The following is a 19,750-nucleotide window of genomic DNA, read 5'->3' on the forward strand; positions in this document are numbered from 1 at the left end:
TTGATCTTTTGATACATCCCAACATCTGGTTTGCTTTACTCACTGCCACAGAGCATTGTTGGGAGAGCTTCAATTTAATGTCAATCAGGACCCCCAGGTCCTTTTCATTTTCCATACATACTATTTTCCTTCTGTTCAAATAATAGTCCCTTCCAGGATTTTTTGTCCCCATATGCATTTCTCCACATTGAATTTCATCTGCACCTGATGTGCCCAATTCTCACATATGTTCAAATCCTCCTGTAACCTATCTTGTTCAGCTTCGCAATCTACCACCCTTTAATAGCTTGGTGTTATCTGTAAACTTAGCCACTGTGCTTGTGACTCCTAGTTCCAGATCATTTTAAATATTAAAGAAAAGTGGTCCCAAACAAACCCTTGTGGAACTCCACTGGTAACATTTCCCCAGTCCGATAACATTCCATGTACTACCACCCTCTGGGTTATTACGGTCAATCAATTCCATATCCATTGTAATATACCTCCACTGATTCCAGCTATTTTTACTTTCAGTACCAGCTTCTTAAGAGGAACTTTATCAAAGGCCCTACTGAAATCCAGATATACAACATCCTCCCTTGTCACACTGCTTGTCACACTGGTTGAATAGGAAGGTCTTTGGACATGACTTGAAGATGGGGAAGGAGGTGGCAAGCAGAGGGATAGAAGAAGATTCTTTCTGACTTTACCCCACTTCAATCGCAGGCCATGTCCTCTGCTTCTACTATTCTGGACAAGTTGAAACAGCCTGTCATGATCTATGTTTCGGGGCATAGTGGCTGAAAGCGCAGCCACCAATGGTGGAGGACAAGCCAGTTAATAACTCCAAACTGGATCCAAATTTCCCTGAATTCAACAGAATAGCTGGGTTCAAAACCAACCCTGAAACTTTTAGTGTTTCCATTGGTACTGTGGCAGAACTGTATTTTAAGTGCCGCTTCGCAGGATCCCAGCTAGAATTATTACATATGTATTGTTAAAAATAATTACCAATACAATGTATATTCATATAGCATTGTTCACTTCAGGAGGATGTGCTTGACAGTACCAGTTTGGCATCTGAGATAGAAGTGGGAGCTGAGGACGGGTGGGGAGAGGAAAGAGAACATAAAAGCGCGGTCAAAGATGCAGGTCAGATAAAGCAGTAACAACAGGTAAAATGCAAGCCACAGATGCTGTTTAGAACATTATGTAATTCATAATTTACATTTATATAGAGCGCCTTTCATGTCGGGAGATATCGCTCTAAATTAATGCTTATTCAGCAATTAATGGTTTTAAGTAGTAGGTTTGAGGTGAAATGGTTACCTGTATGTTCCATAAACCACTGTTTTGCAGTCAACCAACATAAACTTGTCTGTCATCTTTCCATGGAACTTGCTTCCTGATCTGGTGAGATAATCTAATCCTCGGACAGTGCGGAATCTCATGTTCTGCAGAGAAAAGGTTTGTTTGGAATTAAGAGCTGGTAGAAAACGGCTTGACTGAACGAGGTACACCAACAGGCCATGAAGATTAGGAACATAGAAACAGGAGTAGGGCATTCAACCCCTCAAACCTGTTTCGCCATTTATTGGAACATGGCTGAACTAAATTAAGATCTTAAATTAAGATTGAAATTCCCATTGCTCTAGACAAGTCTGGGTAGCACTCTTGCCTTTCACAAGATCACAAGATTTGTTCACTTGAAGAAGGCCCTCCAACCAGTCTGATAATAATAATAAATAATAATAATTCTTGCATTTGATATAGCACTTTTCATGTCTTCGAGATGTCTCAAAGAGCTTCGTAGAATATACTGTAAAGTGAATTAACACTGTATTTGTGGGCAAAACACGGCAGCCAATTGTCCCACAAACAGTCGTTGATTGAGTGACCAATTTATTATTTTATAAAGGATTATTATCCCCGGAAAAGCAATATGCCAATCGACTAACAATCGAGTTCCTACTTACTGCTAGGTAAACAGAGGCATGGGGATTAAGGAAACTTGGCTAATATTTCACCCTGCCGGGAATAGAACCCAGGTCTCTCGCTTTAGAGGCGAGTGCTCTAATACTGAGCCACAGGACTAAATATCTGGAATGTTAACATTATCTCATCCTTCCAGAATGCCCATTTGCTCAGAATATTGTGAGTTAAAGCTCTGTGTCAGGACTTGAACTCACAGTCCAGGCTGACACTGCAGGGAAGTGCTACACTGGTATAAAGATTTACAAAGATTTACAAAGAATGTAAGTATGGAAACAATAACAACAACGATAAGTTACATTTGTACAGCGCCTTTCATGTCAGGAGGATGTCCCGAGACTTCCCTGGAATCAGGTCATCAACCCAACCACTCTGTGATGGTGTTTGTATTCCACACAAGTCTTCACCCACTCCTCATGTGAAGGTCCAGCTCACTCTGTAATTAATCTACATTATCTGATTGTCTGATTGAACCACTGCTTCAGGCAGCGAGTTCCACATTCTCACTACCCTCTGCATAATGTAATTCCTCCTAAGTTCTCTTTTTGATCCCCTAGTCTCAACCTTATACTTCTGTCCCCTGGTTACATACTCCCAAACCAGTGGAAACAGCCCATTTATGCTAACCTTACAAACCCAATAAGCACTCTGGAAAAGGGGCACTGTATAAATACAAATTGATGTTGTTGTTACCCTTTTATAATTTTTCTTTTACGTCCCCTCTTAAATATCACTGTTGGGGGCACTTGCCTTCACACATGAAACTTGTTCTTCAGTGTGGATATTAGAGATCAACAACAACAACAAGATTCCATTTATAGAGCGCCTTTCACGTCGGAAGGACGTCCCAAGGCACTGTACAGTTGGGTCAGGACCCGAGCATTGGGGGGAAATGGTCAGGGTGAGGGGAGGGAAGGGAGGGAGCGAGGAGGGGGTAGAGAGTCGAGAGGGGAGCTGAAGGCACGGTCAAAGAGAAAGGTCTTGAGACCGGCCTTGAAGGAGGAAAGGAAGGAAGCAAGGCAAAGGCACTGGGGGATAGAGTTCCAGAGCCTAGAGGCTGAGAGGCTGAAGGCCCGGCCACCGATGGTAGGGCAGTTGGGGCGGGGGACGTGGAGCAGACCGGAGCCAGAGGAACGGAGGGTACGGGCAGGTAAGTAGGGGGATAGATGGTCAGAGAGGTATGAGGGAGCAAGGCCGTGGATGGCCTTGTAGGTGAGGATGAGGATCTTGAATTTGAGGCCTTCTTTAGAAAAATGTTCTCCAGATTCCTTATTGAAATTAGTTATTCACCCTTGGGCTGTTTGTGCAACCTTGCTGTGTTTGCTGTTTTGGAACCTGAATATGCCTATAAAAATAGTTCCTATAACAACAATTAACATTTAGATAGCACTCTTCCCACAGGACATAGTTTCAAGGAGCTTTACAAGGAATGAGTGGCAGCCCGAGGAAGGAGGGAGGCAGGGACGAATGGAGGAGAGGCAAAAAGTAGCCAAAGGCGCACTCAATGGTTTTTAGATGGATTTTGAAAGCAGCAATTTGGGGGGCGGAAATCTGTGGAGTGCACATTCATGCAGGCCTAACCAGCCATCTGAGCAAACCATTTTAAAAGCTATGTTCATATTTTACTATACAAGGGTTAAGAAGATGAATTTTCAGATAATCATCCAACAGTTCTGGTCAGTCGAGTGTCTGACACATGTGGAAACCCAATGCCATGCTTAAGAGTATCCAAACCAAACAGAGAATTTCACATATATATGCTACCTACACATAGCGCAGAGAGTGAAAATGCACAAAAACAGGCCATTTGGCTCAATTAATCTATGCTGTCTATACACATGGAAATTTCCTTGTGTCTGGAATGGAATGTGCATTCTCACTGTGGATGGATGAACCCTGCTTACCTAATTTCGAAAAGTATTAGGGATGGTTGGTAAGAGCCAAGACCACACTGCAGGAACAGTGAATAAGACCATGGCTAAAGTACTTTAATTACCTAATGTCACAGAGCTTGGTATTTTATACTGAATGTTTAAGTGATGAGAGTTGGGACTTTTCGAGTTAGGAGGACAAAACCAGTATCCTGTTTATAGTAACAAATTTAAAATATACACTTCTCGAAATAAATTAAAATGTTTAATGGACACAAGCATATATTTTGATGACACCCCAAAGCCTTAAATTAAGTCAGAGTTGTAATATATACGGTTTGAGCAGGGGAGCGGGCTGACCCACTTGTTTGTTAACAGTCCCTCCAAGGTGAAGCTCTGCTGCCTGCTCAACACCTCGTGCTTTATCCCCTTGTGAGTGTACTCTCACTCTCACACATGCACATTCATTCGGACAATAAGTTTTCATGTAAATCAGGCCTCCTTCATAATACAGAAACCACATTGTTTAACTGAGGCAGCGAGACAGTTCCTGCTGCCGGTGGGGTGCAAATGACCGAAACAATACATTGCAAACCCGAAGGCAACATTCTAACAGACATTGAATCTTCATTCAAAAGAGTATTCAGTCACGTTTGCAGGTTTCCTGGTCATGTATCACCACCGCCACACTACCGTGAGATCATTGTAGGTGAAAGCTACAGCAATGCAAATCTTTCTAACCAGCCATCTAAGCAAACCACTTTCAAAGTGATATCTATTTACTCTGTTTCGCATTACAGGGGTGCATTGACAAGCTAAGTATTACTGTGTTCAATGCATTTTTCAGAGCATTAGATAAATATGTGGTGCAGTGCAGCTCACAAGCGATTTATAAACAAAGTTATGGCTTTTGGAGAACTGAAGCACTTTTATACCACAATTACAACATAACATTGACAATCATCCTATATATTACACTGATACAAGAACAGTTTCAAGGAAAACTATAGATCTTAAACACTATTCAATCAAAATGGGACAAAATGACTGCACCCATCATTCATGGTGTCAGCCTGGCTGAGTTTGTGGCACTCTTGCCTCTGAGTCATAAGGCTCTGAGTTCAAGTCCCACTTCAAAACTTTGATATCAATTGGTCTAGGACGGCACTCCAATACAGTCCTGGGGGTGCATTGTCAGTGATGTTGTCAGTGCCTTGGGACGTCCTCCCGACGTGAAAGGTGCTATACAAATGTAATCTTGTTGTTTGGATTACACAATATAAACCAACGTCCTGTCTGCCTGTTCAGATGGATATTAAAGATTTCACAGCATTATCTGAAAAGGAAAGGGAGTTTCTCCCAATGATCTGGTCAACAACCCCTAAATAAAATTAATCATTAATTTCAAGGCTGTTTGTGTGATATTGCTGTACACAAATTGGCTGCCACCATTCACCTATAAAATACACAGTAACTCCATCCTACAGCATTTGGTGTGAAGCGCTTTGAGACATCCTCCTCACATGAAAGTCGTTATACCAAAGGGAATCCTAATTATTATTATTGTCCAACTCCCTCCGCATTGAGGGAGTGGAAGTAATAAGCAGCAGACAGAAGCCAGATTGTGTGCTGGGTTGGCAGTTTATCTTTTTTTAATGATATTCATTAATTTATCTCATTGATTAGCCAGGCCAGAATGAGTCAGGTCTACTTGAGTCAAGTTCTATCTTTTGCCCCCAAAATACGCACAGTAACGTCTCTTTACGGTATATCTTATCAAGGACTTTGAGACATATGGACATGTGGAGTCCTGTAGCTCAGTGGTTAGAGCACTCGCTTTGCAAGCAAGAGACCTGGGTTTGATTCCCGGCAGGGTGAAACCTTGGGCAAGTTTCCTTACTCCACACGCCTAATAATAATCCCTCAGGAAAAAAAACAATAATAAATTGATCACTTCAATCCACGACTGTTTGTGGGACACTGCTGTGCGCAATTGGCTGCTGCATTTCGCCTACAAATATACAATCAATTCACTTTACAGTCTATTCTATGAAGCGCTTTGAGACGTCCTCCCGACGTGAAAAGCACTATATCAAATGCAAAGATTATTATTATTACATCGATGACATGCTATATCAAATGCAAGGAATATTATTATATTATGTATTTAAGTTAATGCACAGACTGAGGGAACCTTTGAGGTTTTTGGAAGTTCATGTTATTGTGATCTATTTACAGGATTTGGATTTGTAAAGAAAATAACAATCCTTAATATAACACCTATATGTCAAAATGTTGCAAAGTTAAGTGTAGTGACAGTGTATTCATAGGAAAACCGGGCAGCCAATTTGCTTACAGCAGGGCTCACAAATGCCCAGACGATTCATGGCAAATCAATCTGGTTAAAAATAAATCTTTTCTTAATCTCCCCCCTGTTTTTTTTGTCAATTATCTTAAATCTGTGACCTCTCATCACTGAATCATCCACCAGTAGAAACTGTTTCTCCTTATCTACTCTATCAAAACCCCCCATTATTTTGAACACCTCTATTAAATCTCCCCTTAACCTTCTTTGCTGAAAAGAGAACAATCCCATCTTCTCTAGTCTCTCCAAATAACTAACGCTCTTCATCTCTGGTATCATTCTGGCAAATCTCTTTTGTACCCTCTCCAAGGCTCTCTCTGACATCCTTCCTACCTTTGTCATAATCCTCACTGGTAATATTAACACAGTGTACCAAGTCTACCCCTACCTGCCCAATCCAAAAGAGAACTACAGTGACGTGCACAGGAATTTGATCCTTGATCTTGTGCACATTGTTATCATTCTCTCTGTGGTTTATTGGGAATGGAGTCCAACTTTGGTTACCTAGAATAACACCAAATTCTTGACCCTGTTTCAGAAGAAATGAAACAAGAAGCTCACCTGAGCACAGTAGTGATAAATTGGCTCAATCTGTAACTTGCTAATTAATCATAATAATATTGCACAAATTCAAATGGAACAACACTGACATAAGGGCCACTAGATGAGTCACTCAATCCACGACTGTTTGTGGGACACTGCTGTGCCCAATTGGCTGCTGTATTTCACCCACAAAATATACAGTCAATTCACTTTCCAGTAAATTCTGTGAAGCAAGTTGAGACACTTCAACAGTGTGTTAAGGCACTACATCAAATGCAAGGATTATTATTATTATTATCTTTACGCTCCGGGGTTATAATGCATTTAAGAGCTCTTTGCACGGAGAGATTGCATAAACCATTCAAATGACAGGTATAAGCATGGATTGGATACAGTGCAAAGTTCCTTTTGCACCACCTGCTCTTGAAGTGGGTGGAGTGCTCGTAAGAGAGGCCGGACTTGTGCATCAGCATAATATTTGCATTTCCTACCACAGCTGTTCTCATGGTCTCCCTAACATCATAGAGTTCATAATTAAAAGCAATTACACCAATTAGGGGCCATCACCTTGGAATTGGACTGAGAACTGGAGAGACCCTGTTTCACTAAAAATCATTCTGGGCCAGTTATTGTCATACAGAAGCTCTTGGAGTACCACAAACACTGGGTTTAGCCAGCATAGATACATAAAGTGACCCTCAAGGAAGCAGTTCACTTGATCAACTAATCTGTGCCAGTGTTCACACAACACGTTATTATTTTCCTCTTCAATGCTGAAAACCAAGTTGAGATTTTAAGACAGTGAACAAGTGGCCCACTATGAAGATAAGACAACCCAGAAATACATCTCACTTCTATCTGGAGTTCAGTCTTAATAGATGTCAGACTTGCTGTGGGTTCAATAATAATAATAATCCTTGCATTTGATATAGCCCCTTATCACATCTTCAAGACGTCTCAAAGCACTTCACAGAATATACATGTTCAAACCCTACATCAGTACTTGGAACTTTTTTTGGGTCAGTGGGTGTCTGATACATCAATATAAGCTGATGGTAGAATCTTAAACGGGATGGAAGGAACAGAGAGACCTTGGGGTTCATATAAGTACATTTTTGAAGGTGGCAGGACAGGTAGATAAAGCTGTTAAAAAAGCATATGAGGTACTAGGCTTTATAAATACAAAAGTCAGGAAGTTATGATGAACTTTTATAAAACACTGGTTAGACCTCAGCTAGGTACTGTGTTCAGTTCAGATGGGCACTACCTCACCCCTCACGCTGCTGAAACCCTGGTCCACGCCTTTATCACCTCAAGGCTGGACTATGGGAACTCTCTCCTCGCCGGCCTTCCCGGCACCTCCCTCCACAAGCTGCAGGTCATTCAGAACTCTGCAGCTCGTGTACTGTCCCGCACCAGGCTTCGGGAACACATCACTCCCACCCTCGCTCGCCTCCACTGGCTCCCCATCCCCCAGAGGATCAAATTCAAGATCCTCATCCTCACCTACAAGGCCATTCACGGCCTTGCTCCCTCCTACCTCTCCGACCTACTATCCCCCTACCTACCTGCCCGTACCCTCCGTTCCTCTGGCTCCGGTCTGTTGCACATCCCCCGCCCCAACCGCCCTACCATCGGTGGATGGGCCTTCAGGCTCTCAGCCCCCAAGCTCTGGAACTCCATCCCCCAGTGCCTTCGCCTTGCCTCCTCCCTTTCCTCCTTCAAGGCCGGTCTCAAGACCTTTCTCTTTGACCGTGCCTTCAGCTCCCCTCTCAACTGTCTACCCCCTCCTCGCTCCCTCCCTTCCATCCCCTCACCCTGACCATTTCCCCAATGCTCGGGTCCTGACCCAACTGTACAGCGCCTTGGGACTTCCTCCCGACGTGAAAAGCGTTCAATAAATGGAATCTTGTTGTTGTTGTTATCCTATTTTACCTAGCAGTAAGTAGGAACCTGGTTGTGCTGTATAATTCAGTGATTCTATCACCAAGTTTAACAGTATCCATACCAAACAGTTCTATGCATCCTGACTATCTGTAGAAATTCCAAAGATATTTATTGGAATGGAAAGTGCACTCTGTCCCTGAAGGACACATCCTGGCTTAGCTAATTCCAAAAAGCATTAGGCACAGGTTGGGAAGAGCCAAGGCTTGGGAAGCCCAGAGTGTGCGTGTTCCGGCAGCCATCCCTGTCACTGTAAAGTGCTCTGAGATGGTTTTTTATGTGAATGGCACTAGGTAACTGCAACTTAATAATATAATAATAATTCTTTCATTTCATATAGCGCCTTATCACACCTTTGAGACATCTCAGTGCTTCACAGAACATACTGTAAAGTGAATTGACTGTATATTTTGTGGGCGAAATGCGGCAGCCAATTTTTGTATTTGTGAATTATGATCCATTTGCAGATGCGGTATCTATTAAGCAGTTGTTGAAAGGCAAATAAAAGTCTGGTCTTTTGCTATACCGCATGAACTCTGAACCTTTGAGCCTTGCAGCCTGCATTCAATTATCAATATGCTAAAAAAGATGACCCAAATGTTTCTCCCAATCAGGAAAGCTAGCAGAGTCTTTCAAACCGCTTGCCTCACAAACAAAATGGTCTAGGTTTGATTCCCAGCTGAGAAACCTTGTGCAAGTTTCCTTACTCCACATGCTTCAGTTTACCGCAGTACATAGGTTGTTAGTCGATTGGTGGATCACTTTTCAGGGCTAATAAGCCCTCAAAATAAATAATGGGTCACTCAATCCACGACCGTTTGTGGGACACTGCTGTGCACAATTGACTGCCGCATTTCTCCCACAAAATGAACAGTCAATCCACTTTACAATATATTCTGTGAAGTGCCATGAAATGTCTCAAAGATGTGATAAGGCGCTATATAAAATGCAAGGATTATAATTATCCAAGCCTGCAAAGCAGCCTTATTTGCAATTGCAATTGTTACAACAAGGTTAGGATTATTCAACAGTAATGATTGTTGGCTTTGGCTTTCTAGTTGACTTAGTGCAAATATGGCATTTGCCTGCATAATTAAACTTATTTCTGAATTGGCTTTCACTCTGATAGATTAACTGTAAGTTTTTATTTGAGCTGAAAATGTCAGCAAAATCAAGAGGAAATGAAAGATAGTCTTGGTGTCTTTTGGTCCTGATCCTCTACATTCCGTCTTCCTGAAACTCATAGAGTGACACAGCACAGAAACAGACCATTCGGCCCAAGAAGTGTTGGAGTTTATACCCCGCATGAGCCTCAACCTTTCTGATTCCCCTCTCCTATACCCTACTATTCCCTTCTCACTCATATATGCATCACGTTTCCTCTTAAATGCATTGAACTAAAAACAAATACGGATAATAAAATAATAATAATCCTTGCACTTGATATAGCACTTTATCACATCTTCAAGACGTCTCAAAGGACTTCACAGAATATACTGTAAAGTGGAGTGACTGTGTATTTTGTGGGCGAAATGCGGCAGCCAATTGTGCAGAGTAGTGTCCCACAAACAGCCATCTGGCCAAATCTTTTTTAAAAGGGATTATTACCCTCGGAAAGTGACCTTCCAATCAACTAACAACTGGGTTCCTACTTACTGCTAGGTATAATATATTATACTTATAAGCATGGTATTGGGTGGCTGTGTGTATCACCCATCACCTGGCTAACCAAACCAAAAATGAACTGTAGAGGTACTGAATTAATAAAACTGGAAAGGAGAATTGGATGTCAACCTAATAGTGGAATGCAAAAATAATCGGCCGTCACCAAATAGCAAATGCTGTATTTTTCCGTCCAATAGGGATATGTGATTTTTAACCATTTTATGCAGGTGAGGATTAACATATCCAAAGCAACAAATCCTTACCCTGATCCTCTGAGGCTGAAGTCCTTGCTTCTCACACATGTTGGCGAAGTGTTGGAAGTTGTATTCATCGAGCACTACGTAGACGGGAATTCCTCTGTTTGAAGCCTCCAGAAGATCTCGGAAGAGGTCCACATCAGTGAACATGTCCATAGCAATAGCAATGACCTGTTAGAAATGTCCACATTGAAAACTAGTGAGTCTTTGGCACTGGGACTATCACGGTCCATCTGTCAAGACCCCTCTCTTTGACCACACCTTCAGTCATCTTCTCACCCCTCACCCTCTTGGCCCCGACCACAAACAATTTGTTATTGTGTTGTTGTTTTCGATTTGTTATTCCTACACAAATGAACTTCAAGAACATAGGGGCTGATGGAATTTGTTTGAGATCCTATGAGTGTATATTACTGTCATTCAGACTGATGATAGTAAAGGGTTACAAGGAAGCAGCTTGAGGTTTGCAAAAAAACGATTCTCTTGGAGTTACTGTGAGCATCACTGTGATGGTAATAATAATAATAATCCTTTCATTTGATATAGCACCTTATCATATTATTGAGACGTCTCCAGGTCCTTCACAGAATATACTGTAAGGTGAATTGACTGTATATTTTGTGGGAGAAACGAAATAGCAAATTGCACACAGCTTAAAACCAGACTTCCCATCTCAAACCAAACAGTTGGCAACCCTATCATGCAACCTAGGCAACCTAGGCTGACACACCAATGCAGTGCTAGATGAGTGCTGTATCATTAAAAGTGTTGTTCTTTGGAGAAACATTAACCCGAGATCCCATCTGCCTGTTCAGGTGGACTTTAAAGATCCCAATGCACTATTTGCAAAGAGAAGGGAATTTCTCCCAGTGTCCTGGCCAACAATCCCCACAGTAGATATTGATTATTTAGGAACATAGGAACATATGAACAGGAGTAGGCCATTCAGCCCGTCGAGCCTGTTCCGCCATTTAATTAGATCATGGCTGATCTATATCTTTACTAGAATTTCAAATCCAATTTCCCGCTTTCTTCCCGTATCCCTTAATACCCTGACCTACCAAAAATCTGTCAATCTCTTTCTTGAAGGCATCCAGCATCCACGACCTTTTGTGGGAGAGAGTTCCAGATTTGTTTCATGACTGTGGGACATTGCTGAGCTTAAACTGACTACTGTTTCCACCTACAAAAAAAAGTCATTACAACTGACAGTGCATCCTGCGAAGCACTTTGAGATGTCTCCTTGACATGAAAGTAGCTATATTGAATATAAGGATTAATATTATTATTATTTCAAATGGCAGGGAATTGTTTTGTATTGTAATTTTTAGGCTCTGGAATTGCCTCTAAGTTATTAGATTTGCTGAATATCTCTGTCCCCCCCACCCCAAGCCTGTCCTTACAAGGCTCCATTGGCTCTGTATCACAGAACGGATCGACTTCAAGATTCTCACACTCGTCTACAGAGTCCTTCACATCCTGGCACCTCCCTACATCTGTAACCTGCTCACTCCCCACGCCTCCGCTTGTCTGGCTATGGCCTCCTGCTCATCCCTTGTCCCCTCCACTCCACCATAATTGGCCTTGCTTTAGGCCACTGAGCCCCAAACCTTGGAACTCTTTCCCTCTATCCCTCCACCTTGCTCCAACCTTCCCCTTTTTCACATCATGCCATAAATGAAAGTATACAAGTTTCTCCCCTGTAAAAAAAAAGAATGTTTTTACTGGATGGCCTGGAGGCTTTGGGCCTGGCCCACATCTACCTATGGAAAGACTCTCCAGTGAGAGGTAGATGAAAAAAGCCCTTGGGCATATTTGATCTAATCCTTCCAGAATACCCGCCCTTCCTTCTTTCCCTTATAATGTCAAGGCGTTCTTGGCAAAAGGTGCCAATAATTGTTGAGGGCAGGAATTTGACAAATGTACAACTCACAGTAATGTATAGACAGGTTTATTTACACCTACAATAGAATAAGGAATGTGCTGTGCTACAAAAGGTTATCAAAACTAGGAGAACACCAAGCTTTGAAAGAGAATGTTGAAATTGGACAAGTACTTGAAGAGAAATGTTTTAAAAAATAATAATAATCCTTGCATTTGGCATACACTAAATTATTGTGTGAATTTACTGTGTATTTTGTGGGCATAAAATACAGAAAGAGAAGGGAATTGGGATTGAAGGTGTAAATGTGACATGCGGGCGAGGAGTAAATTTGTGACCATCATTTGATTATGTTCACATTACTGCACACTGTAATTAAATTAGTCAATAAGTAAAGACCAGACCTACATGTGAACTTCCCCCTTCTTTATACTTGGGCACAATCATTTGTCTCAATTCCAGAAAAAAAACATTACTAGGCACCATTATTATTGCTACCTAATGGAGTGCGGTGTTTGGGTTAAGGCGATATCATGTGAAGATAGTGATTTCTTGCCAGTTTCATGTTAAACCAATGTGCTGAGGTCAGGCAGAAGGGAAAGGTAGGAAGGGAGGGGGCGAAAGGTTGATTGAAGCAAGGGCACTGGACTCATTTAAAAAAAACAGCTTGGTGCTGTGATGGGAAGACAGTGTTCTGCAAGGAGGAGATCAGGGCTGAAGGGTCTTCTACATCTAAACTAATCTTGTGATCCTGCAGAAGTAGATAACATATCCAACTGTTTGATAATGAAATATTGTTCTTAAATGCAGTTTTGGGGATGACATAACACCAGCAGTGATAATTATGACAAGAAACATCATATCAAACGTCACATTTCTCATCCTGTGAAGCGCTTTGAGATGGCTCAATGATGTGAAAGGTGCTATATCAAATGCAAGGATCTTTATTATCATTACCAGGTGCTGTAAACTCTTATCAGTTATTCGGTATCTAATTCAGTTATTCGGTATCTAATCCAGTCAGCTAGTCAGAGGCACGAGAGCGCAGGACGGAGCCTAGACCGAGCAGTGGGGATAAAGCCACAGCGAGGAGAGCAGCCAGTCAGTCAGCCAGTCAGCGGCACGAGAGCAAGGGGTGGGGTGAGGAGAGCAGCCAGTCAGTCAGCCAGTCAGCGGCACGAGAGCAAGGGGTGGGGTGAGGAGAGCAGCCAGTCAGTCAGCCAGAAGCAGAGGATAAAAAAAAGCGAGAAAATTAAAAAGTGACGTCAGAGCAATGTCAGTATCAGCATTAACAGATAGACACATATGGGTACGATCTAGTAGCCATCACTGAAACATGGTTACAAGGAGATCTAGGGTGGGAGTTAAATATTCCAGGGTTCTGTTTACAGGAAAGATAGGCACTGTGGGAAACGAGGTGGGGGGGTAGTCTTGTTAATTAGGGATGAAATAAAAGCAGTGGAGAGGAAGGATCTGAAATCCGATGACCAGGAGGTAGAGACAATATGGGTGGAAATAAAAAAATAATAAGGGGCAGAAAATATTAATGGGAGTGGTTTATAAACCCCCAAACAGCGATCACAATATAGCACAAGGTATTAATCAGGAAATCAGTGGAGCATGTAGGAAAGGTAAAACGATAATAGTGGGTGATTTCGATCTCCACATAGATTGGGAAAACCAAATCAGCAAAAGTAGGTTAGAAGAAGAGTTTATTGAGTGTATGAGAGATAACTTTCTGGAGCAGCATGCCGAGGAACCAACTAGCGGGTAGGCCAACCTAGACCTTGTTTTGTGTAATGAAACAGGGCTAGTCGGCAGTGTAGGTATTAAGACTCCTCTAGGGCAGAGTGATCACAATTTGATTGAATTCTGCATTAAGTTAGAGAGGGATATATATTAAATCCGAGGCAAGTACTCTGAATTTAAATAAGGCTAATTTTGTAGGTATGAGGAAAGATTTAGGTAAAATAGACTGGAGAATAAGATTAAGAGGTAAAAATGTAGACCAACAGTGGCAAATATTTAAGGATGTAGTGCATAATTCTCAGCGGTCGCATATTCCCTTGCGGAATAAGAGTACCACAGGGAAAGCAAGTCATCCGTGGCTAACTAGAGCAGTTAGGGAAAGCATCAAATTAAAAGAAAAAGCTTATAAAACTGTTAATAAAAGCAGCAAATCTGAAGATTGGGAGAGTTTTAGAAACCAGCAAAAAAACTAAAAAAACTAATTAAGAGCAAGAAAAAGGACTATGAGGGTAAGCTAGCTAGGAATATTAAGTCAGATTGTGAAAGGTTTTACAAATATATTAAGAGGAATAGGCTAGTGAGGGTAAATGTAGGTCCACTTCAGTCAGAGACGGGAGAAGTTGTAATGGGGGATAAGGACATGGCAGAGTCCCTAAATGGGTACTTTGCATCTGTCTTCACCCTAGAAGACACAACAAGTCTGCCAACAATAGAGATGCACCAAGGGGATAAGGACAGGGAGCAACTTAGGGAAATTTTCATTAGTAGAGAATTGGTGCTAGAGAAACTGTTAGCACTAAAAAGTGACAAATCCCCTGGTCCGGATGGCTTGCATCCCAGGGTTTTAAAAGAGGTAGCTTATGAGATAGTGGAGGCCTTGTGTCTGATCTTCCAAAATTCCTTGGATTCTGGAACAGTCCCCATGGATTGGAAGATCGCAAATGTCACACCACTATTTAAAAAAGGTGGAAAGGAAAAGATGGGGAACTATAGGCCAGTTAGTCTCACATCAGTGATAGGAAAAATTTTAGAATCATTGATTAAGGATGTGGTAGTGCGGTATTTAGAGGAGCACAATATAATTAGGCCAAGTCAACATGGCTTTACAAAAGGGAAGTCATGTTTGACAAATCTCATAGAATTTTTTGAGGATATTTCGAGTAAACTAGATAAGGGTGAATCAGTGGATGTGGTCTATTTGGACTTCCAGAAGGCATTCGATAAGGTGCCGCATAAAAGGTTAGTCCAAAAGATAGGGGCCCATGGAATTGGGGGGAGCATATTAACGTGGACTGGGGAATGGTTAACAGGTAGGAAACAAAGAATAGGGATAAACGGGTCCTTTTTAGATTGGCGGGATGTGACTAGTGGAGTGCCACAAGGATCAGTCCTTGGGCCTCAGCTATTTACCATCTACATCAACAATCTAGATGAGGACATCAAAGTTAATCTAAGTTCGTGGATGACACAAAACTAGGAGGAAGTGTCAACACAGAGGATGACATTAAAAAAATGCAACGCCACATAGATAGGTTGGGTGATTGGGCAGGTAGGTGGCAGATGAAGTATAATGTAGGGAAGTGCGAAGTCATCCACCTGGTAGCAAAAACAGTAGAGCGGGTTATTTTTTAGAAGGGGAGAGATTGGAATGTGTTAGCATCCAGAGGGACGTGAGTGTCCTTGTACACCAATCACAGAAAGTTAGTCTGTAGGTGCAACAGCAATTAGAAAGGCGAACGGTATGTTAGCATTCATTATGAAAGGATTAGAGTATAAGAGTATAAGTCTTGCTGCAACTGTATAGGGCCCTGGTGAGACCACACCTGGAATACTGTGTGCAGTTTTGGTCACCTTATTTAAGGAAGGATGTACTTGCCTTGGGAGGGGGTGCAGCGTAGATTTACTAGGTTAGTACCAGGGATGAAGGGGATGAGTTACGAGGATAGGCTGACCAATTTGGGCCTATATTCTCTAGAATATAGAAGAATTAGAGGAGATCTTATAGAAACCTATAAGATCATCAAAGGGCATGATAGAGTAGATAGAGGGAGATTGTTTCCCCTGGTTGGAGAAACTAAAACCAGGAGTCACAAACTTAAAATCAGAGGCAGCCCTTTTGCACTAAGTTGAGGAAGAACTTCTTCACTCAAAGGGTGGTGAATGTATGGAACTCACTACCCCAAAGGGCTGTTGACACTCAGTTCTTGAACATATTCAAGACTGAGATAGATATATTTCTTATTGCAAAAGGGATTAAGGGATGATAATAATAATAATAATAATAATCCTTGCATTTGATATAGCGCTTTTCACGTCAGGAGGACGTCCTAAAGCGCTTCACAGAACACACTATGGAGATAAGGCAGAGTTAGGTTATTAGCTGGAGTTAGATTAGAAGATCAGCCATGATTGAATGGCAGGGCAGGCTCGAAGGGCCGAATGGCCTACTCCTGCTCCTACATCTTATGTTATATTATGTTAATTCCAGCTATCAATCCAGTTACCCTTCACTGTATCATCTACGAACCCAAAACATCTCTGCTATAATATGGCGATAAGAACAGTACCCAGTACTCCAGGTAAGGTTGTGCCAGTACGTATATAAATTGCCTATCACTTCCTCTGACGTGTGTGTTACCCCCCATCCTGCTCTCCTTGACTGTGGCGAGCAATATAACTTACAGAAGACATTCAAAAGGAAGTGATTTGCAGGGGTATGAAGTTTGGGGGGGAGGTAGGTAGAGTAAATGGGACTGGATGGATTCCTCTGTTAAAGAACCAGCACAGACACAATGTGCTGTCATTTTCTATGGTTCTGCAACAACAGCAGCAACAAAATTAAATTTGTATAGCGTCTTTCACATAAGGAGGACGGCCCAAGGCGCTGGGTAAAGCTGTCTGAGATGATCTGTGCTCTCTGTTCCTAATTATCCTGTCATTGAATTTTGTTTGAAACAATTAATGATGTTTCAGTGGGAAGCACAGATACCAGGGGGAAGAAATGAAGCAAAATAAAACATATTCTAGACTTAAGTAAATGGCCTTTGGGTTAGGGGAACGAATTGCCACACGTAGATGTTTTGGGGAGATACTTTTATGTACCACAGAGCAGCCGAGCACTGAACTAAGGCTTTGACTCACAGAGGCCTGAAATTCCATCTAATCTTGCCTGTAAGACCATTTTGTCTTAAAATCTTGAATTTTAAACACAACTGTTTGTGGGACATTGCTGTGCGCAATTGGTTGCCACATATCAGCTACAAAACACACACTATTTTGTGAAGCACTTTGACATGCCTCAATGACATGATAAGGAGCTATATCAAACACAAAGATTTTTTATTACTTTAAGATTTCTCAAAATTATCGGAAAATTCTTCACTTTGAACTTAATTTGGGCGTTGGCTTTTTTTTACGAATTGCTGAAAACCGACACCCAAGTTAAAATGACCTTAAGAATTATTTGCAATCTTGCAATATCTTAAATTTGAAACCACCCAGTATCCCTGTTGGCTAAGAGTATGCAGATTTTTGAGCTCCCAGCAAAGCCCAGCTGGAGATATGAAAGGATTGCGGGGGCAAGTGAACAGAACTGGGCAAGAATAGGCTTGAGTTAGATGAAGTCAGAGCGTGGTTCATTAGGCAGGTGGTGAGGAATACAGTTTAAATGAGTGCCTTGAGTGTAATATTACAATAAAACCCATGTTCTGTGCATTAAAGGAACACAAACCACGACTGTTTAAGGACTAGAAAATACAGACACTGGTTCATCAATATCACTTCTATTTGGTCACTATATCTTGCATGGAGGAGAGATAACCACTGCCGCGCACAACTGGTCTATGATATAAGAGGTGTTCGTCATCGGCAATTGCTTAAAATGTCTAGAGATGGGCCCTGTTCCTGGGATCTCTTTGGGAGTCCCACCATTTTAATTGCCTTTTCTTCAGATAACCTATATGGATTCAAGAGTTTGCTGGGAGAAGGCGAGAGAGGGATGGGGTGTAAGGGTGACCTCTGAGTAAGGGTTCATTGGTATGCAAACCAGGCTGTCCTGGCTATTCCAAGGTGGTTGTTAACAAGGGTGGTTGCTCAATGGAGATGGTTTCTTGAACACGTTTGACTGTATATGCATTGTTTATGCAATTGTCCACCTGTATTGCTGCTCTTAAAGAATCTCAATCTATAGATCTGCTCCTCTCCCCTTAGGTTCAGGTTCTTACTGTCCATTGTATAAATGGCTTCTTTATTCCTCCAACCAAAATTAATCTCTTCACATTTCTGTATATCCAACTTTATCTGCCATTTCTCAGTCCATTCTGCAATCCTCTTTATGATTTCCTGCATCTTTCTAATTGTTTGAAATGTGCTGTACAGTAGGTAAGATCAGAAGAGTTGGTTGACTTGTGTACAAACAGTTGTCAGACTTGGGCAAGAATAGTTGTCAAATTAATGGCGTAGAAAGGGTTGCAGAGAGATCAGTGCAGACTCCATAGGATCAGCTTGGGTTGGGAGAGAAAAACATCAACTTGCTTTCTGCTCATCATGAATTCACTTTATTTCCAATATTTCTAGACAGAATTCTTAATTAAGAAAAAGTCTTAAACAAGAAGTTTTTTGGTTAAAAAAGATTTCTTAATTTAGAAACCCAGAAATCCATGACACATACTCAGGGCAGAACCTTCAAAGCCCGCCACAGTCTTGCTCCCCCCTACTTCTGCGACCTCCTAACCCCTTACCATCCTGCTCGCTCCCTCCGCTCAGCGGGCTCCGGTCTGCTTCACATCCTCCGTCTTGCTCGCCCCACTGTTGGTGGGCGGGCCTTCTTTCACTCTGCCCCAACCCTCTGGAACTCCATCCCACAGTCCCTTTCCCTCACCCCCTCCTTCGCCACCTTCAAGACCCATCTCAAGACCCTCCTCTTCGACCATGCTTTCGATTTCTCAATTTTTCTTGAAATTGCCCCTTTAAAACCCGAAACCAATGTCCTTTTGTTCTGATACACTGAGAGAATTATACTGGGTTTACTTTCCCTCTCGTTCCCATTTAAAATCTACACACTTTACAATACATTGCAGTTTATACTTGTATAGCAACTTTCACATCGGGAGGATGTCCCAAAGCTCTCGAGAATTTACTAGGCACTGGAGCTGGGAGTGAGAGCTGGGGGCAGTCAAAGAGGTATGCTTTGAGATGTACCTTGAAAGAGGGGAGGGAGGGAACACGTCGGAAGGACCTGGTAATGGAGTTCCAGAGACCTCTACAAGGTTTCCATTGGGAGAATCACATTCAAGGCTCAATTTGTCATTCAATCCACCCAGAAGTGGGCAATTTTTGACGCGGGATCCAGCCAGCATGCGGAAGTGAGCCAGCTGGATGCATGCATCCGCAGTGAATGAGATCCATACCCCACATACTGTGTAATAATAGGATTCTACTGTATTATGCACAAATGGATAGGTCATCTTTTCCATGAGTCTAGCTACCTGGGTTCACTTCCTCT

At 42.0% G+C, this 19,750-nt stretch overlaps 1 protein-coding gene across 1 annotated transcript in view; it reads right to left on the minus strand.

Annotated features, from left to right (window-relative positions):
• The window catches only part of fam83b (family with sequence similarity 83 member B), a 28,460-nt gene that overhangs the window by 3,560 nt on the left and 5,150 nt on the right, over positions 1–19,750 (minus strand). The window contains exons 3-4 of the mRNA XM_007894063.2: positions 10,623–10,787; positions 1,309–1,433 (exon numbers count right to left, since the gene is read on the minus strand). Of these exons, the coding sequence (XP_007892254.1) occupies positions 1,309–1,433; positions 10,623–10,787 (290 nt within the window). The remainder of the gene's footprint in view (positions 1–1,308; positions 1,434–10,622; positions 10,788–19,750) is intronic.

The sequence above is a fragment of the Callorhinchus milii genome, unplaced genomic scaffold, assembly GCF_018977255.1.
Source record: "Callorhinchus milii isolate IMCB2004 unplaced genomic scaffold, IMCB_Cmil_1.0 Scaffold3, whole genome shotgun sequence".
In the NCBI taxonomy this organism is placed as follows: domain Eukaryota; kingdom Metazoa; phylum Chordata; class Chondrichthyes; order Chimaeriformes; family Callorhinchidae; genus Callorhinchus; species Callorhinchus milii.